Source organism: Carassius carassius, chromosome 16 (assembly GCF_963082965.1).
Source record: "Carassius carassius chromosome 16, fCarCar2.1, whole genome shotgun sequence".
NCBI classification, from domain to species: Eukaryota; Metazoa; Chordata; class Actinopteri; order Cypriniformes; family Cyprinidae; genus Carassius; species Carassius carassius.
Genome location: NC_081770.1, coordinates 10,441,368 through 10,462,576, shown reverse-complemented (window position 1 = coordinate 10,462,576; position 21,209 = coordinate 10,441,368). Strand labels below are relative to the sequence as shown.

Below are 21,209 nucleotides of genomic sequence, written 5' to 3'. Positions count from 1 at the left end.
CTTTCGTTTGTGAAATAATGGTTCATATGGCTTTATTTCTGTTTGACTAATATAATGCATCAATTTAAATGCATCACTTATTATTGTAAAACATAGATACTTTTGGATTCAAATCTTGAACCAAACATGCAAACTAATGGCTGCTTTTATCATATTCATTTTGTGATCACATTAGTTCCATTGAATTATTTCTTATTAGTTTTCTGATAACTTCTCTTTGGTGAAATGATGGGGTTGCATGATGTTGTTCCTGAAAGACGTGTAAAGGGTGGGTTTTAGTGAAGCCCAGTGGAGCTTCTGGCTCGATGGTGGAAACACATCAGGTGCTACATTTCTGAGGCTATTAGCCTTTCCCGGCCCATTTAAACCACTGGCTCGCACTGGCCCCACAGTGGAAAACACTGGACCCCTTTGGCTTTTCCTGTTTGGAGGGAAGAAAATCATAAGCGTAAATCATGCAGGACTTGCATGGAAATTCAGGTTTCAAAATGGCTTTTATGTAAATGCAGATCCTAATTATGTACATTTGTTTGGTCGGAAAGCACTTTAATATACAAGGTTTAATGCTCTGCATGTGTTTACTATGTTAATGCACAGCCAAACTGCATAATGGGAGAAATCCCTTATCTGCTTTATTTAAAACAAGTTGTTTGCTTCCAGAATTGGCAACATTGCGATTAACTTTAAATCTCTTGGAAGACTTTTGAGACTTCCCAAACAGTTCATTCTTGGAGTTAATGCGCAATAACGGAGAATTTGTTGCGGCGTGGCATTTAATCAAGCCGCGTCACCTCTCCTGTAATCTGAAAATGGCTGTTCGAGGAAAGCCACCATTTTTTTTCTGCGCTGAGAGAGCGATGAGGCAGATGCTCTGTCGTTTGTTATTCCATCTTTGGAAAATTAAAGTGCTTATGGCCCATAATCCAATTGTGCCTTTCCCAACCCCGCTTACTGAGCTTCACACTGATTACTTTAGGGAGTTCTGGCAGGGCAATATTAAAACTTTGCACACACATACACAAGCAGAGCAACCGCAGAAGGAGTAGATACAGAAACATCATAACTCGGTTGGTGGAGTTCCTGGCAGCATCTGCTTCCTGTTGGCATCATCAAACCGTTAGTCTGAACGAAGTTAGAGACTCATAAGAGCAGAAGAAGGTGCAGGGGCCTTAAACAACCATGTCACAAAGGCAAGACACTGAAGAAAAAACAATAGTTTTTCAGGTGTCAGTTTTGAGATTTTCTTTTAAAATACTAATTTAAGTGTTTAAGACTATCTATTTGCATGTGCAGATATCAATTACTATACGTATTTTAATTAAAAGCAGTATCTCAAAAAAATGTTAGCAGCACTTTCACACACTAAATTTTGCAGTTTTATTCATGGCTTTATTCTGAAGGATTTTACAGAGGGATTTGAAACAACATGAGGGCGGGTAAATAATGAAATTTTTTTGCTGTTTTTTTTAAACATTCCTCTGTGAAAACCTACCCGGTCTCATGACAAAAACGTAGGCCTACCTGTGAGGACTTTTTCGCAGAATGCGAAGTACGTGACCAATAAGTGCATATCAATGAAGTTTCCAACAGAAATGAACACTAGAGCTGGTAAAACAGCAAGCATTTGTAATTGTTTTTGTATAAAACTGGTAAGTTCTCGTGTTTTGTGTCAGATCATGTTTGAATGTACTGAATCTTACATTTTTAGAGGTTACTGACATATATTTGGATCAATTACTAATTGTACGGCTTGAAATATAGTGCAAAATTCGTATTAACTACTTTACAATATTTTTATTTAGCTTTTTATGAAGGTTCCCTTTTTTAGTTTAGACGAAACATCTTTTGTGTTCAAATCTCACTTTAAAATTTGTTTAGGTATACGAATATCAATAATCCTCCAGAGTCCCATAATGCTCAAATAAGAGTACAATGAAGCATGAACTCTTTCATTAGTTGACCTGGAAAATAAAGACATAAACTCTGAGGATCACTTTAAGACCATCTAATAAAGCAGTTTAAATGCTAAACTCTCATTATTGACGCGTATAGTCTCGCTTTGAGCTGTAAATTTTATTGTAAATAATCATATTCTCAGTCTAACAGAGAGAAATGGCGCTCCACTCACGCTCACAGGTAGACCTCGCTCGTACAAGCGCTAAGCCAACTGCTCCCAGCAGGCATTTAATAAGAGAGCCGTAACAGGCCACCGGTCGAAATTCAATATTCTCTAAAGGTGAATAAATCACGAATCGCAAATCCGTGCCAGATCTCTATGTGGGCTTACTTTAGAGTCTGAAAATATCCACCCGTCGGAGGTGAGATGGTGAAGCCAGTGGTCTTAAATTGAGTTAACCTTGTGCTGTGGTCAGCCTCACAGAACGGTTGTTCTTCTGTGTGGCTATTATTAGCAAAGCGAGATATAAAAGGTGAGGTTAGCAGGTTCTCCGGTAAGCAGTGGTTAGTCACTCCTACACTCGCCGGATGGGCAAAGAAAGGATATTGCCACAAATAATAGTGATATGGACTTTAACTGAAGCAGAGCACCTGTTCTCACATAAATCCTCCTGGTTTTGTGAGGTGCTAACAGTGTTTCTGGGAGTACTTGGGAAGAAATCCTCACAGGATCATGTCCGAGGAACAGTTGGAGCTTTTTCAATTTAGTTCTGGCCATTTGCCTCCTTTTTTTCTGACAGTAGAGAGAGGACGAGAAACTATTGTGAGCTGGTCACGGTTTTGGCTTTTACATCAAGACAAAATCTAAATGAACCATTTCCTTGGTCTTATTGTGTGTTTTATCTGTTATTTAAAAGAAAATAATAGTTGTTTTAAAGATTTTTATTTAAAAAAATGTTTTGCAATTAAATCGAAATAACCAGACTTAAGTCAAAATAGCATGATAGAAATAGTCATAATTGACTATTTACTTGTTTATTCTCATATTTTAAAGACAAAACACATTATTCAAAAAAAAAAGACCATATACTTGGTTAAAATAATCTGTTTCTGTTCTTATTATGTGTATTCTCATATTAAAAAAAAAAACATGATTAAAATGACCATTTACTTGGTTAAATTAATATATGTTTCTGGTCTTCTGGTAAATGTTTTATCTACCCGTTTTCTTCATCTTTCTTACGCTTTTTTAGAAAATATACACAAATTATATTAATATAGTCAAAATCTTATTTTTCATGTTTCACTTATTTTAAAGAAGAAGAAAAAATTAAACGTGAAAGAAAAAAAGTCTTGTAATCTTTAAATGAACAAAATCAAGATTTAAGTCAAAACTTTATTGTTAAAAACAATATTGACCAATTACCTAATATTTGTTACTAACAAATGTAAATGTAAAACTAACAAACAGAAAGACATAAACACATTATTTTAAATGTTAATTTGAATAAAAAAAATAAAGCTTGGACGAATGACAGAATTTCTGTGCTGAATATTTTACTTCCGGGTTGGTACAAGTTTCGGCTGTTTTTTTTCGATTGTGGATCTAATGACGTAGATGATAGTGAAACTCCTTATATGAGCATTAGTGATGGGAAGTTCGGTTCTTTTCCGCGAACCGGTTCTTTCAGATAGTTTGATTCAATAAACCGGTGGGAAAAGTGGTTCACCGGTTCTTTTGCGCTCGACGTAATGACGTCAAGTCTATCAAACATTCAAATCATACACTGTATAAAAACAGATTGAAATGTATAAAGTCAGTAATCATAACTTTAGTCAGTTGAAAACCTCATAATGATGAAAAGTTTACAATTAAGTTTTGCAACAACGCACCCAAATACAGTAACCGCAATAATGTGCATTCAAGGATTTATGTCTTGAAGATATGAAGTAAATAAATTAGGTGTCATCAGCGCAGAAACCATGATCAATTACTATACATAATCCATTGCGATTTATTTGTTATTAAATAAATGTACGTTTCGCCAGGAGCCTGTACCGTGATGGTAGCTAAACAAATTCAGAGTTACAGGATTAGTTTTGAGTTGACAAATCCAAACCTCTCCAATCCGGCTTGGAGAGGTTGGCACCATGATGCTGATTTCTATTTTTCATGTACACTTTATCAAAATTAAACCGCAATATCAAGATGCAAAGTAGTATAAGTATAATAATAGTCAACATCACAATTGACTGTTTACTTGGTTTCTGGTTTTATAACAATAAGTTCATAAAATAAATAGTTTGTTTTTGTAATGTCTTCATCAGAATGAAACAACTTTTTCAGACGATGTCATGTAGGACTCCTTTTTCCGAATTCTGAAAATAAAAAAATCAAGCCTAGTCCCTTTTTGTTTTGCTAAACTCTAGCTGCGGTAGTTGTGAAGTGAAACGGCACGTGAATGGAGTTTCAAGCTGATTTGAAATATGTCTGTCAGATTTGAATTAAAATGATTTAGTCTGAAGGAGAAGATTAACAAACCACTTATGAAATCCCAGCTAATGAGATCTACTTCACGCTCGATGGATTCCACAGCTAATTGAAGTTATTTTTTCAGACTTGTGATGATTAACAGTGAGGGGCCTCAAACAGGAAGTTCCCCCTGTCATGTGATGCCCCTCCCTACAATAAACACAACCGATAGCATGTGAAACTGTGATTCTGTGATGAGGAGAAGAAAAGACAAGGTAAACATCTGAATGGGTTTTCTAATGTGAAATTAGTTTTCATAGAGATGATGAATGTAAGAAATCAAGGCAATAACAGAGCCATGTTGAATCAGATGGCAATGTTAGTGTTGTACTTCAAGATGTTCCCGTCTGCAGTGTGTTTAATTCAGACTGCCAGCAGCTCCACATGAGACTGTTTGTTGTAGAGATTAGCCAGCTTAATCGCCACTGAAGATGAGATATGTCAACTACCTCAGATTATCAAACTCCACATCGGTCGAGCACTGCGGAAATGGCATGCATTTTTAAACCAATCACAAGAAATGTTCTATTTAAGATGTTGCCTTTATATTGATTTATATAAACGTCATCTCAGATGTTTTTCCTTAAATTTCTTTGGAGGAATATATATATATATATATATATATATATATAGGGTCTGTGAGTAGGGCTGGCTTGCAGTAGGAGCCTGTCAAGTGCTCTTGTTGTGGTCAGTGTGGACTCCGAACTTCCCTGAACTGACAGCGGCGCAGACTAAGAGGATAATGGGTCGTGAGCGAGACAGGGACAGCGCTCTGTGTGTGTGCTGTCATGCCTGCGTTTCGCTGTCTCTCTCGAGCCCGTCCGTCCTTCTGTCTCACCACCTCCATTAATCTTTTACTTTGTGCTGCAGCAGCGAGAGGAAACCTGCCTGACAGCTCGTCTGTGCGGCGAGAGGTTCGAGGAAAGAGCAACAGAAGGACGCGGACGGTCTGGCGGAAATGAAACCAGCTCTTTCAAACGGACGTATTCACACCCGTTTGCTCGCTAAAACACTGTGTTTCAGAGACTAAAAATAAAAAAATCTGGCCAATTGTGTAATACTATACAATATTGATGAACTATTCCTCAAAATATGACAAGATATTTCCAATCTTGTAAGTCAGTTACCTGAAAGAGTGATTTTCAGGACGAGATTTATGGAACCCCAGGTCTATCTTTGTATCTGCTAGTGGATTTTATTGTAACGCTGTGGTCATGCCGCTAAGGAAGCCTGACAAACTGTCTTAATTGTGATGTTAATTACTGAAAGTCATGGCTTGGGTGTATTAAAGCCCCGTGGGATCTTTGGCTGTTGTTTTAGTGAAGATTTAAGAGTATTTTCCTCCTCATCCTTGATTGTTAGCATTAGACTTATTAAAGAAAGAATAAAAGAGCAAAATTGGTTGTGGTTGCCTCAGAACGATTGGTTCATGTTGTTGTGGACGCAACATGTGTGGCTTTCTTTCATTCTTCGTCTTTTAGAAATCTTTTGCGTTCATTCAGAAAACAATGAAAAAAAATGGAGAAGAAACTTGCACCGGAGTTTGTGATTTGGCAGGCTTTTGTATTTGCCTTTATTACTGTTAAATAACGGTCACGTCTGGTATATGCACTTTTATTATACTTATACATATGCTGCCAAGCAACTCCTGAGGTAAATTTGAAAACTCTGCAGCCACCAGTTTCAGCCAAACTTCATCAAGTCTTTTGGCAGGTTTCTTTGTCTACATATTCTATTTACTCTGAAGAAAAGACTTCTTTTCTGACCATTACTCTACTGTGAAGTGACATATCGGTGTCCATTTGCTTCTTATGACATTTGTAGAGCTCTTTAAATTAACAAACATTCTTGTTGCGTATGAACGATTTGATGTTAAGTTATTAGGTGATTTTTAGTGCTGTCGGTTACTTAAAACACTACCATTGTATTTAAAGAATGTTACAATATTATCAAGATTTAAAACCAGTTTATAATGAATATTTGGCTATTTATATAGTATTTTGCTGAACGTCTTCATATTTGTGTTATTTAAACTTTGATGCATGCAGTAAATATTCATTGTCAAGCACTGAAATAATTTATTAGTAACCCACAATAAAAAAGAAAAGAAAAGAAAAGCTTGTATATTTGTTAACTTTAAGATATGTTGCACTAGAGGGAAAACTTGTATATTAATTGTGATTCACATCACGTTCTGTCAGTTCTGCAAGTTTTTAAGAATAAGTCTGTCAGCAGTTTGGACTTTTTCATTTTTTAGCCTTTAATTGTTACTGTTGAGGGTAGTCAGGAAATCATGGGTGTATGTCCATTGTCAATGATGGCTTTACCATGGTAATAAAATACAGTTTTCTTTTTTTTTTCTTAAAGAGATTCAGTGTGCTGGACTCAACATGCTTTCCTGATTGCAAACATCTTATCTTGTCAGGTATGAGATCCGGGATACACACTTGGTAGAGGAGAGCGTTATGATGGTCCTGAAGGATAAGGCGGACTTCTCTTCCTTCAAGCCCCGTCCCTTCAACATGCGCGAGTTCTACGACCGAACAGGCCACGACATCAAGGAAATGCTGCTGTCCTGCTACTTCAGAGGAGTCGAATGCAGCCCCGAAGACTTCTCAGTGGTGAGCGTGAATGCAAACTTTGTTTCAGGTGCAGAAGGACGGCATCTGATCGATGGAGACTGGAATGATGGGGTAATTGGGTTTGTGTTTTTCAGGAACTAGATTTTTATTATTTTATTTTTTATTTTTTTTAAGTTTTCAAATGTAATTCATAGGTGCACCAGAGACTTTACTCTCAAGGTTTCTGAGCGAAGTGGTCTTGTCATCTTTAGGTCATGTTTTGAGATGGTACAGTGAAGCGAGCATTGCTGCCGAGTGAGATAGTATGAGATTATTTTTACCCATAGAGTCATATCGATCTTATCCTCTGATAATACCGTGAAGAGGCCACACTTAAAAGATTCCTTTATTCCCCTGCTGATCCACGGATAAGGGTTATGAAATGGGTTTATTCGTCATCTTTAATGGCATCTGTAGAATCAAAGGTTTTTTTCCATATAGATACTGTATAAATTTATTTTTTTTGGAAAGCACAAATGTTTGTTTCCAAACAAGTACAGTTGGTTACATCTGGAGTGTATTTGGCAAAACTGCAGTAACTTTTAATCGACAGTTAGCTAATTGAACTAGTTATTTCAATGAATGCTCAAGCACTGAGATTGCTAGTTTGATTGAAGCTTTAAGACATTATCATCCTGGTTAACATAAATGGCTCTGATGGAAAGGCTTTTTAAAGTGTGCTGTCTCCATTGATTAGTTTAAAGAGCTGTTTGAGAGGACCATATTGATTATTAATAATATGCGATTAATTAGCGTTACTCTTATGAGAGATGAACACTGACGTCTTTTGGTGCTGCGGAAGACCTGAACGATATTACGATTGATTTAAAACTACTCCCAGTGCAAAGTCTGAGTTTGTGTTCGATTTATTTCAGCTCTCGACATCTGAAATTTGCCAACTCAGCTTTTACAGTCATTCATAATTAAATGCTTTGAGAAACCCGTTTTCATTCCAAGCCAAAATCTCACGTTTTAGGCACTAGAGATATTTGTAAAAAAAACTGCTTTTTTCAATGTATTTAAATATGTTCTAATTAAAAACACTTCCTTTAAATGACTCTTTTTCAATAGAGTGCACTGTCTGAAAACTTTGGGGTCATTATTGGAACCTAAACCTAATCTGCTGACCTCATGCTCGTGAATAATCAGCTCATTGTCATGCATACAGTATAAAGCCCAGTTTTAAAAGCATATGCTGAGATGTAAGCAAGCATCTGTGCCATTTCCTTCAGTGTCCTGGTGGACCCATAAGCCTCAGCTGCTGTGAGCTCCCTGTGGTGGAGCGCACGCGTGTACGAGGGGCATTGTGCTGATCTGAGTGTGTGTTTGTGCTGATGTTGAACAGCTCAGCAGAGAGCAATCGCGCTGTATGATGAGACGCACGTGAGCAGTGAAGCACCTCAACCAGCTTTACATGACACACGTGTGAGGCCTGCTGTGGCTATATATCACTCTCTCTGTCTGTCGTTTGCTCCATCTTTCTTTAGAGAAGTCATTTGTTCTAGCTCTTATTCTAACTACTGGCTGTTCGTTCTAGCTCATTCTGTCATCTGCTCTTCATTCTTGTTCATTCTAGCATTGGCTGTTCATTCTAGCTCTCATCTAGCTGTCAATCGTTAAAGCTCTTGGTCGTTTTAGCTGTCTAGCTATCGGTTGTTTGTTCTGTATCTCACTGAAGCTATCTACTATCTGTTTTATCTTTCTTTGGTTGGTCGATCATTATCGATAGATAGAAAGCTGTAATTTTAGTTTGTTCTTTCTTTCCATGTTTTTGTTGTTCTAAAGATCAGTTGTGTGTTTAGCTATTAGTCGTTTGTGCTAGGTATTGGTCATTGATTTTAGCTAGCATTCTAGCTATCTGCTATGTTTTTCTGTCTTTTAGTGTTGTCCTTTTTAGTGCTGTCCATCGATTGTTGTTTGTTCTAGCACTCATCGTTGCGATCAGTCGTTCGTTCTAGCTATTTGTTCTATCTAGCATTATCTGTTGTTTGACAATCTTTCTGTGAGTTTTTTTTTTTTAGCGTTGTCTGTTTTTCTGTGTGAATTGGTCATTTAGCTCTCATTCTACCGGTCATTAATTTTTAGCTATCATTCATTTGTTCTAGTGCTCTTTTGTTCATTTCATTTTGACAAATGTATTCCCTCGGTCATTTCTTTCTATCCTCTGTTTGTTCTAAAGTTAATGCATTCTAGCTATTGTTTGTTCTACTGTTCCGTCTAGCATTCTGTCTGTTGTTTATCTTTTATTAGTTAATTCTCTATTTGTCTGTTGATCAATCGGTCCATCTGCCGTTAGTTTGTTCAAGCTGTCCGTCATTCGTTCTGTGATCTGTTTTTTTTTTTTATTGCTGTTCTGTTATTATTATTATCATTAAGCCACTGTTATTATTAATCACTGTTATTATTTAGCTGTTTCTGTCTGCAAGATTGGCTTTTATTTTGCATCGGTCGAAAACCGTCGAGTCATGCATCTCTTGGTAGATGTTGCACCTTTGTGGATAAAATGGCCAGTGTACTTTAATTACACTCTCATTATATCAGGCCACACATCACCAGAAGGGTCGTTTAGTGTAGGTTCCTTTAGCAAAAGAACACTGCGACCTAAAAACAGCCCCGAGTTCAGTCGGAGTTCAAGCGTCTGTTGATGATTGTGCACATAAATCCATCCGTCTCATCCCGATGCCTCAGTCCTCTGCTCCTGTGATGAAGGGTTTGAACTTCCAGAGGAGAGAATTCCCTGCGGAACGTCAGCGGAAAGTCTTTTCAAACTAGTAGTTGCCATGAAAACAAACTTTACTTAATGCTAAAGTCCCCCAGGAGGACACATTTCATTGACTAGGATATATTCACCCTGTGCATACTTAGTATTTTTGCTACACATTACCTTTATCCTAGATTAACAGATTCCAGCAGTTTTACAATGTTACTCTAGCGATTTCTAATGCACCACTAAAACGTCTCTTGTGGGTGTTTTAACCTCATGTTGTGGGTTTCTGAAAAAGCCTTGGTTTTTACAGTCCACTGCATGATTGTTATTTTTAATGCATTACAAGGGCTGTCCATTTTTCAAATCAAATGAATGACTTAATATTCCAGTTATTTACTCAGATTAATTACGTATATGAATATGTGCTGAGAGAAGCTGCCAAATGAAGACTTAACAACATTGTTGCTGCTGACTAGAAAATATTAAGTGACATTAACAAATGACAATATATTGTAATTGTTAGTTTTACACAGCTTAAGTATGAATCAGAGGCATGATTAATTGCTTTTTTTTCATGTATATAATTAATTGCACAACATGGAAAACAGACAGCCCTGTGCAATATATTAACATTGTGTCAAATTACATGTTATTTTTTTAATTGTTACATATGACAGGTTAATTTCCTTTCTGGTAATGAGTGTATTAGATGTTGGTGGTGCTCAGAAAAAAATAACGAGAACATTTGCAATGCGAGTCTAGGCTGGAAATTAGCATTTCTGTTTTGAATTTCCTCCCACCGCGAGTGAAGTGTTTACGAGGGTCTTGAATGTGCTGCTGTCTGCTACTATCCTCCTTTTTTTATATCGTCTTTTTGGAAAGGAGGATGTGTGAATGAGTGAGTGGGTGTATTGGCTCACGGCGTTATGGCTTTAAACCATAGATTCCACTACTGCTCGTACACACAATAGATCTCATTTTTTGGTATTCAGCCCAATGTGAGTACTTCATGTGGGTGTTGCTGTAAAGGTGACATGTTGTGCCGGTCCCTTTAGAGAATTTCAACTTGGTGTTCATGAATTCAGTGTTTATTATTAGGTCATGTAGATTCACTGAGGTCTTTTCTGCTCCTCAACACCTTTAGTATTTCTTCTGTAGGGTAAGATCTCATATTTAGCTGTGTTTGTCATGAGTCATCCATAGTTTATCGTTATATATCATAGCAGAAATGCTACAGGTGACGAGGCAGCTTCAGTATAACAACAGTGAACTGCAGTCAGATGGGATGTCAGGCCATGTGTCAATAAAAACGAATCTCCTGGTCATGTCAGCCCGTTATACTGTGCTCGTAGCATGCACTCTTCAATTGCATGCACAAATACGGCAGCACACACTGTAGACTGTATAATTACATATTTTTGCAGGAGTGAAACTACAAGCGTGCATGTCAGAACTACGTTACATTCAGCAGCAGCAGCTCTTAAAGTAACAGCATCCACATAACCTAATATCCCAGCTGTCTGTGATGTCAAAGAAACAAAAGAAAAAAGAGGAAATCAATACCTTTTGTTACTTCATCTGTATTTAATTTAGAATTTAGTGTTTGATAACTTTTATAAAAAAATTCTGTATATTTAATTCTTGCAGAAGGGCACAAGTAAATGTGATATTTATTATAAAGGGTTAATGTGGAGATTGTTTTAAGCTCGCTTAAATTCGTTTTTAATTTTAAATGTTAAAATTGATAGCTCTCAATTATACTGTAATGTTAGTAGTCAACATTACATATAGTCAAATTTTAAATATTAGGGAAAAAAATAACAATTTCCTGGAGACATCTGTAGTTTTGGCATCAGTGACACTCGCCTTCAGTCATAAAAAAGATTCCATTAAATATACAAAAATATACTGTATTTATGTTGTTTCTACATAAATATGAAGATTCAAGGTGAAATTATTGCGATCTAAAGGTATATTTAAAAACTTTAATGTTAGGTGGGATTAATCATGATTAATTGCGAATAATCTCAAAAAGATTTGCGATTAAATTAGTTTGAAAGCACTAGTTAAATCACACAACCCCCTGGCAGCATAGTAACATCTAAAACACACTAGCAACTGAATAAGAGTGCATTATACCTCCTGGAACACCATAGCGAATGTATACAATGTGTAACTTCCCACCATAGCATCGTTGTGGGGTCTTTTGACATGCGAAATCTCTGTTTTCTTTAGAATTCATAAAATCGACATGCAGATTAATTTAGATAGAGAGACTCTGCTTCCTCTCGCCCCTACAGATGTTGCATTCCGACTGATGTATGCTGGTCTTATGAATACGAGATGGGTTTGATGGACAATTCATCAGGGCTCAGCACTTCATGCATATGTGTGTGTTCCCATTCGATCAAACCGGGCCGTCTTTCTTCAGGCCTCTGATTTGTCTTTTGTCTCTCCCTCTCTCGAAGCACTTTGATGTGAACTCCATTGTTCTGTTACTGCTACCACACACAGAAAATATACGAAACAGCTCTGACCATATTAACTCTTTTTTTTGTAATTCAAGTTTAAGGAAGTTGTGTTTTTTTTTTTTTTAAAGATTACTCTCCCTCACAAACAGAAATGTAGGATGGGAAATTGGAGGCCCTTTGTGAGTTTAAGTCAAAGCCGATTACTTTCACTTCCAAATAAACAGCATTTGAGACCGGCCTAAATTTGCATTTTTATGCACGACCGAGTTAAAAGATTCCCTGCTTTGCATAGTCGCCTATTCCATCGTATTATCAGAGCCACTCTCAAGTACAATGCATTTTCATAACCATCCCACAGATTCTTGGATTTCCTGATCCACTAAATAATCTCGTAATGTTATAAAAAAGATCCACAGTTATTCTTGTTTATTGTTATTCAATGCAATGAATGCAGTTCTTAGACCGTTTGTCTGCTTTACGAAATCAGAAAGGAAATAAAACCACATTTTATGGCATAGCGTGCAGTATATACCCTTCTTTAAACAAATAGCATGTTTAATAATAAATAATTATTTTGTATTATTCTAATATTTTGTGAATGTTTTTGTTACTTTTGATGGTATTTTTTAAAAATCTATTAAAAAAACTATTTAAAATCATGTAAAGCACATTGGATCAACATGCTTGGTGGGCATGTTTTTTCATAATGATCGGACTATAATTTCACAGAATCGTGCCGCGTCTCTCTTTCTCTCATTTGTATGCGGCGGTAGATGGGAGGTGATATTTCATCTTCACTATGTCAGAGGGGAATGGTAACACTGGAGTCTCGTCCAAGAGGTCAGATGGTGATCGTGCATGTTGTGCAGACATGACCCCTGCTGCTCATCAAACCCATAACCTGCAGCTAACACACACACACACACACACACACACACACACACACACGCTTTTACTCATCACACACGGCTGAACCACAGATTTGAGCAGGTAAGGATTGATATCAGTGGCCAGTCTGTGGCTAATTTGTGTTTTTATGATAATGATCTCCTTCGGGCAAAGCAGATTCAATCAGAACGCAATTATATGCAGTTATAATTAATGAATGTATATTGGCAAACAGTTCAGATGTATTAGAGCCGCTGAGACTCGTACCACTCAATATGTTTGAACGTTATAAGCGAGGCCTGTAATTAAGATCCATTTCTATAGTGAATAATTTGTGTTCATTTGTACCGTACGTTTAGCTTTAAGTGAAATTTAATTATTCCAATAGGAAGACATCAGGTCCATTTCAAAACCTAGTGAGCAGTGGTATTTTAATATTTAGCTATTGTCTTAGTATTAATTTTGAATGAGCTATTTTCAGTTTTAGTAATTTTGTGTTTTTTAATAAATACATTCTTATGATTACGCATGCACAATACTTCATTTTTTTTAAGTTTAGTTTTTTCATAATATAATAAAAAGTACAGTTCTGTAGCTTTATATTTTTTGTCGAAATTAAGTTTTGTCGAAATGAATGTGATTCCCCTAATTATACACCAAAATAATCAAAATAGTTGATTTTAGTCCAAACCTTTTGAAATATACTTTGTAAATATATAAGGTTTAAAATCGATCAGTAGTTTGCTTGAAAATCAAAGAAAATACGTACGTTATAAGATCAGTTTTAGAATCGGACTTGTGCAGGAAATCACATGACTGAAAATAGCAAGTATAATACAGAGCTGTGCTGAGGTGCATTTCCTAAAACCATCGTTAGCTAACCATGAATGTTATTTCTGGTGAACTCTATTGGTAATGATGGAATTTGCGACCATAGTTGCTTTTGGGAAACGCACTCCTGGGACGGCAACTAATTTGTTCTCAAATGTTACTTTACAACCAGGCATTTTGACGCATCTAATTGGTTAAGCTCTCCCCTCACAGTTTGTGGCCCCGCCCACTCATACTTCCCACCTGAGGTTACTGTTATCGAGCCAGCCAATCGTTTCTCAATGTCTGTCTCCACAGGACTCCAGGAACATTGATAATGGGGCTTGAATCAATGAAATCTATTGGCTAGACACCTGCTGTCACATGGGCTTCAGATTGTGTCTGGCTGTCTAACTGCTTGAAACTGGATCCAGAATGCACCAGAAACATTTGCACGCTTTAGGCCCGTGTCGCTATAAGCGCTTTAGCTGCAGTTTACAAGCTCCGTGGTGTTCTGTGTCTTTAAACCCCTCCGTTGTCTTCATTCTCATTCAGGGCTCATCCGAGACCTCGGAGTTATGATTCCCACAACCCCTTTCCAGGCCAGATCAATCAATTCTCCATTACTGTAGTGATCAATTAGATCCCAGCTGGTGAATTATAAATGCAGGGCTAATGAAGAACAGGGTCATTAGGGGATAATATGGTCTAATGTTTTACATATGGGTCCTCTGTGGGGTCTAAGCCTGGAGTGACCGCTGTGACAATATGCCAGTTCAATGGTTTCACTTTAGTTTGAGATCTTAAAATCTTTTAGAAATGTATAATTAAAAGTGGAGAGTGGCTTGAATGAGGAATTGAGAAATTAGTTTTGTACTGAGATTTTTAACTTCTAATGGAGACTTTGGTGTAAATCTGAACAGATTTATCCTAAGAAGAAACTTCTCCATGTACTGTTTTAGAAAAACCATTGAGATATTAAAGCCATCTCATGTATGGCTTTTCGTTCTTAATAGTGGCTGCGTCTTGTTAGGTTTGAGAGATTGATCTGCTAAGTAACGAGTGGAGCAGATTCAATATTTCTCTATGAAGGCATTGGAGATCCACTGGATGCAAAACATTTTATTAGCATCTAATTATGTGTCATGATCACTTAATAGATCCAACTTAACAGAGATAAATTGTCAACGCAAAGGTCCATGGGATATTGACTGAATTATATATTCTGTGTGATTTCAGATTTTCTCTACAGCCTGTGCAGTTCTGTCATGACTTGAAGCTTGATTGACTTTTTGTAATCGCTTTTAATAGACTGTGATTTGTTGGCGCATGAAGTACCACCACTGAATTTATATTATGTTTTACTCAATTAGCGGGATTGCAATCTGAATTAAATGTCACAAGAATGTAAATTAGTACGATTAAAAAGGGTCTGTATAGAAGGCGTTTTTCTGTTTTCCACATTAAAATACAGTTTTTATTTTTATAATCAGTCTAAAAGTACTATGACTCAGTTATTGGTTGAAAAAAATGAGAATCATTTGAATCATGATGAAATAATTATGCATTTCATGACTCTTTCTGCAGGTTGCATCATACTGGCAAAAGTATACTGTATAAGTCATTTGATTCATCCACTTAATTAGTTCAAAAAGTGTTTTAATTTAATGACAAATAAAGTGACTGACTAATTCAACTGACTCTAAGACATTCAGCTTTGAGTAAAAAAAAAATCAGGAACAAGTTTGGTGACTGAGTTTTTGAAGTATTTATTCAAATTTTATGCTCAGTAAAAAACGTTTTCAGAAATTTGACAACAAAATGATTTATTTTGGAATTAATCAAGTGAATAAAATTAATATATGTTATGAGTTGTGAGTCATTAAATAAACCATTAAACTGGTTTGTTCAGTTTCTTTCTGGGATGAATCAAGTGATTATCTTTGACTAAGTGACTCTTTCAGTTTGTTCAGAAACACTGATTCATTCAAAAACGAATCAAATGACTGTCTATTTGAATGATACTCAGCTCATTAGAAGTGAGGTCTGTTCATGAACTGTGTTCTGATTGACATGGTCTCTACCATAGACTGTAAAAAAGATGGACGACGGACCTTCATTCACTTCCATTTTAAAAAAAGTTAAGCCACCATTTTCCCAATAGGGCATGGCCATATTGCACTAATTTTGGACTAGAGTCTGTGCAATAGTGAGCTCGGGACCCGAGTCTGCACAGTAGAGAGCAAAGTGGAGCCGCGTCCCGCTTACACTCCCGCAGAGTCAATCGCAAACACACACTCCTGACCCTTTTAAAATGAGCCTGAATGGTCAAATTGTTCTCTGCTGATTGCCTTATAAGAGGCTTGTGTTAAAATAGGCTAAATACAACTCCAATCTCTTCCTAAAGATCCCAAAAAAGTCTGTCAGCACCTCATTTCGCTCCGAGAAGCTGTCAGTCTCAGTTGTCAGTTATGACGTCACTCTCCCATTTTTATAGCATCAAATAACTAACTCAAACCAAACTTATTTAAAAATCAAACACCCTAACTTACATCAGCATGATAAAATCTACATCAAATGACAAAAACTATGTCTGAAAAACCAAATACTTGAAGTGAAATCAAATTATTTAATGTGTTTCACGTCTCATTAGATTACATGGAGAGGATAGGGTTTATGACCCATACTGGGAACAGCCACCTGGGGGCAATCGGAACCCTATGGCTTCACTTTTGAGGAAATAAATGTAATTTCATGTCTCGCACACTTCAATGCTCTTTGAATGGAACATATTTGTTCACTTTGAACTGGAGTCATGGCGGAATATCCTGTGATGTCCACTTCACAGTGCACTTATGTTCGAATAGAACAAACATCTGAAGCGATAAGAGAAACATACAAAATGAGCAGAGCATGGGGCACAAGGACTGTGATTGAGAACCACTGCACTAGGAGCATACATTCAGGCTGAAGCTGCATTTGACAGTTAAGAGGCGACAGCTTTCCTGCAAGTATATATGTGTGGTTTTAGCGCGAAAAGCGGACATAGCCCCAGCATTTGAGAGCAGAGCATGCCACCCATTTTTTCAAGATTTTGATCACTTATTTGAGTTACTTGCCGGATTTCATCATTCAAATTTGTGATTAATAATACATTTTTCTGTGGTGTGACAAACTCAGAACACATATTAAATATTGCCTTTACAGGTACTTTAATAAAAAAGTTATTAATTGGTTCAGTATGAGTGAGACATTGAGTCATTCATTCAAATGATTTGTTCAAACACACTGGTTCATTCAGGGGCAAGTGACTGTCTTTTATAAATTATTCATTTATTTTGTTCAGCTGATTTGTTAAAACATTAGTCATTATGAGTCACTCCTTGAATCAGTCATTCAAATATGTTCAAAAACCAGCTCATTCAGGAATTAATCAAAATGAAGAGTTTAGCGCATAACATTAAGATATTTCAGCCACTGAAATAGTTTTTTTTCTCAGCTGAAATCATCAATCCCTCTATTTTTTTAATAATCTATAATAAAGAACTATTTTCAACATTTAGTTTAGTAACTGTATAGTGCTAATCAAGAAAAAAAGCGTCACATTTACACCTATTTTCTTCAGGCCGCCCATCACGCTTGTGGTAGGAGGTGATTCGTAGGCTGATGGTTCACATATTTCTGGCACACCAACAAACAATATAAAGCGTACATCTGCCATCACCAGATGCCACCTGTATCAGGCCCTGATACGATCCATATGGTCAGACCGATTTTTCCTAGATGATTTTCCCCAGTGGGAAGGAGATAAACCCAGTCTACGCTCGCCTTTTAAATGTTGCCAGATCCCTCCCGTGTTACTTACAACTCTCTGACATTTTTAAATACAGCAAAAAACAGCCGATTCAAAGACAAATTCGATCTTAGGAATCAGATTAAAGCCATAAATAACGACTTCAGTTCCCGCTGGCCCTCGAAACTCTTGGTTTTTCAATGAAAACGAAGAGGGTTTGAGAATATGAAATGATCGTGAGCAGCTTATCCCTTAAATAATCAATTATGAACGCTTTGGAGAAGATCAGAAGCGCTTGCCCGGCTTTTCAGAGACAGGAAGTGTGCGCTTCAAATAAGGAAGCTGATGTGTGTGCCAGGAACTTATCATCATTGCTTTGAGGAGAGAGAGGGAGAGATAGAAAGAGAGGGGAAGTCGGGAGAGAGCTATGCAGAACATCCCTTGCATGATAAACAGTAATAATCTTCACCATCCAAACCCAAAATCTTTTAGAAAACTCCAGGTCTCCTCTGATGAGACGCTCACGTCCTGGTCTGACGGTCAGAGGTGTTTTTGTTTTCCATTCGAGAAGATGATTATCCAGCGTTATCCGTTAGTCTGGACAATATTTGCATCTATTAGTGATGTGCAAAAGCGATTAGTCAGTGGGTTGTCTTCATGATTAGACAGTGACACATCAGCTGATTTCTGAAGTCTGGAAAACTCTTGACATTTATTGTTCACGCTGAAGTGATGCTTTGAGGGAAGTGCTTCCAAGTGAATGGTTTTGACATTGTCTTGAGGATTTTGCAAATGTTGTTTTAAAAGTGACTTTGTAAGGGTGGATTTTACTACAATATATTCTTTGAATTTGACATTTCTTTCAAAGATTTGCTTTTGATAGATTTTTTTTACATATATAAAAAAAAAAAAAAAAAAAAAAAAAAAATATATATATATATATATGTATATGTATATATGTGTATATATATGTTATTCACTAATTGTTACTTTTATTGTTATTTAATATTATTACACCTTAATTATTTATATTTAAATTACTGCTGGGCAATGATTAATTACAATTAATCACATCCAAAATAAGTTTCTGTTTATATAATATTTGTGTGTGTACTATGTGTATTTATTATGTATATATAAAGCCACACACATACACTATATATATTTTAAATATTTATATGTATATATTTATATTCATTGTTTATATTATGTATAGGTATATTTAATATATTCTCAAAATGTTTCATAAATATATATGCATATGTGTGTATTTGTATATACGATTCACTTGTTTTCTCGATGCATCGATTACAAACCCTGACGATTCATATGCATCGATCTTGAAACATGATTTTTGAATCGTGAATCACCGATCTTGGACAGTAATCGATTAAAAATGCTAAGAATTGAATGAATCGCGATTTCTATAGCGATTCAATGCTTTCAAAATGTATACACATTAAATTACTACACGCACGAATTAATGGAGACCTTGAAGAGTGTTCGTGAATCGTGCCTCTTATCTGTCCTTCACGCGCTCCACTGTTTACCGCCTGATACTGTCACAGGATTGCGCTCGTGCTCCGTTCATCTCTGAAGCAGCTGACGTGTGATCTATAGGACTCGTGGCCAGTAATGCTAACTTTTCTGTAGTTTGTCAATGGCTCTCTGCATCTTACCGACGGAGTTACCGGAGCCGTCGACAGCTGTATTTATTGCATGGACGGAGCAGAAATGTAAGTGTCTAAATCATACGCACAGATCCATTGAATGATAAATGTTTTTAAACAATGCGGATGAACCGAATCTGAAATTATGGCTACGCCCCTGGTGTGACAAAATGTTAGCTTATACATAATACTCTTTGAGCTCTTTTTTAAAAACTTTTACATTTTTACGTATGCCATGTCGCATCATTAAACTAGCATTTAACAATGGACAAAAGTTTTTTTTTTTTTTTTCTAACCTATGGTTCTCTAACCATAAATGCTACTGTAATTTGCCCCTGACTAAGCATTTAAAGAATTTAGTAGAAGCATTTAAATAATCCCGTGAATGCACTTAAAGAATGCAGAATCGAATCGTTATAATCTTATCGTTATAATCGAATTTAATTGTGAATCGAATCGAATTGAATCGTTCTAAATTTGCAAAAATCGTTCTTGAATCGAATTGAAAACCTATGAATCGTAATCGAATCGAATCGCTGCCTTGCCAAAGATTCACAGCCCTAATAATGAATATACACACTACACACACACACACACACACACACACACACACACACACACACACACACACACACACACACACACACATAATAAACACAAAACTTTTATTTTGGATGTGAATAATCATTGCCCAGCACTAATATAAATTACAATTATTGAATATAATTTACTATTATTAATGATGATAATTAATATTATAATGTATTTATGTAATTTGTTAAAGTAAACATGCTTTTAGTTAGAACATACTTTTAAAAAATTGGTGTGTAATCTCTTATTTTTATAGTTTCTTAATTTTATTACTGCAGTTACAGTAGTTTTTAAATGTAATAATTTCATTCAGCAAGGGTGCAATAAATTGATAAAAACGGACAAGACAGACATTTTAAAATGTTCTTTCAAACTTTCTATTTTGAACTTTTGATTTCCACAAACCTATGAAGCATCACAACTGTTTCAATAATAATAATAATAATAATAAATGTATTTTGAGCAGCAAACCAGCATATTAGAATGATTTCAGAAGGATCATGTGACTATCCAAATTGATCTTTATTTCTATTTAATTCTTTAAAAACCTCATCTAGTGATCTTTCTCTTAAGTGTTTTATCGTTTATCATCTTCTTTAAGTCAGTGATATAATCTCAAGTTGTTCAGTTCTGCACAGATTCATGAAGAGTCTGGCTTTGCTCCTAATGATGGTGATAGTTTGTTCTCTCAGTTTGTTTGGCTCGCATCTCTATTTTTCCTGTCCTCCGATCTAAAACACTCATGTCTTTCAGTCGTTTCCTCTTGTTCTCAAAGCAAACTTTACGCGTCGCACTCGGTGGGTGGTTTGAATAACCTTTGCTCAAGTACTCTGTGCCAGAACGGTTTTTGGCAACCGTGAAAAGACATCTCAAGGCTGTACATTTAGCGTGCAACACCTTTATTGTGTTTTCTCTCAAAGTCTGTGAACAACAGTCTCCTCGTTATATTTCTGAAATATTAAACTAATGGAGCAGAATTAAATGTATTGAATTCAGCCTTGAACATGTCACAGAGGGCAAAGGCTGTAATGTTGTGTCGGTTTGGTCAGTGGATGCAGTGCTTGAAACACTTTCATGATTCTGCCGGATGATTCTGTATGATACGTTCACATCCACAGTGGTATTCTCACATTTCTCTCGGCTACAGGCCGCTGCTTGTGCTGGATACAGTGTGGTGGTTCTGGCTGACAGTGCTGCTAATAGATCGCCCCCCATCCGTCCTGCACACC

At 36.4% G+C, this 21,209-nt stretch overlaps 1 protein-coding gene across 4 annotated transcripts in view; it reads left to right on the top strand.

Moving 5' to 3' along the window:
* Positions 1-21,209, top strand: part of LOC132159549 (acid-sensing ion channel 1-like) — a 165,659-nt gene that overhangs the window by 16,276 nt on the left and 128,174 nt on the right. For 2 of the 4 annotated variants that reach the window (XM_059569093.1, XM_059569090.1), the window contains one exon: positions 6,855-7,050. In XM_059569093.1, the coding sequence (XP_059425076.1) occupies positions 6,855-7,050 (196 nt within the window). Of the gene's footprint in view, positions 1-4,514; positions 4,645-5,299; positions 5,413-6,854; positions 7,051-21,209 lie in introns of those variants that run through there. The other 2 variants (XM_059569092.1, XM_059569094.1) reach the window with 2 other exon arrangements.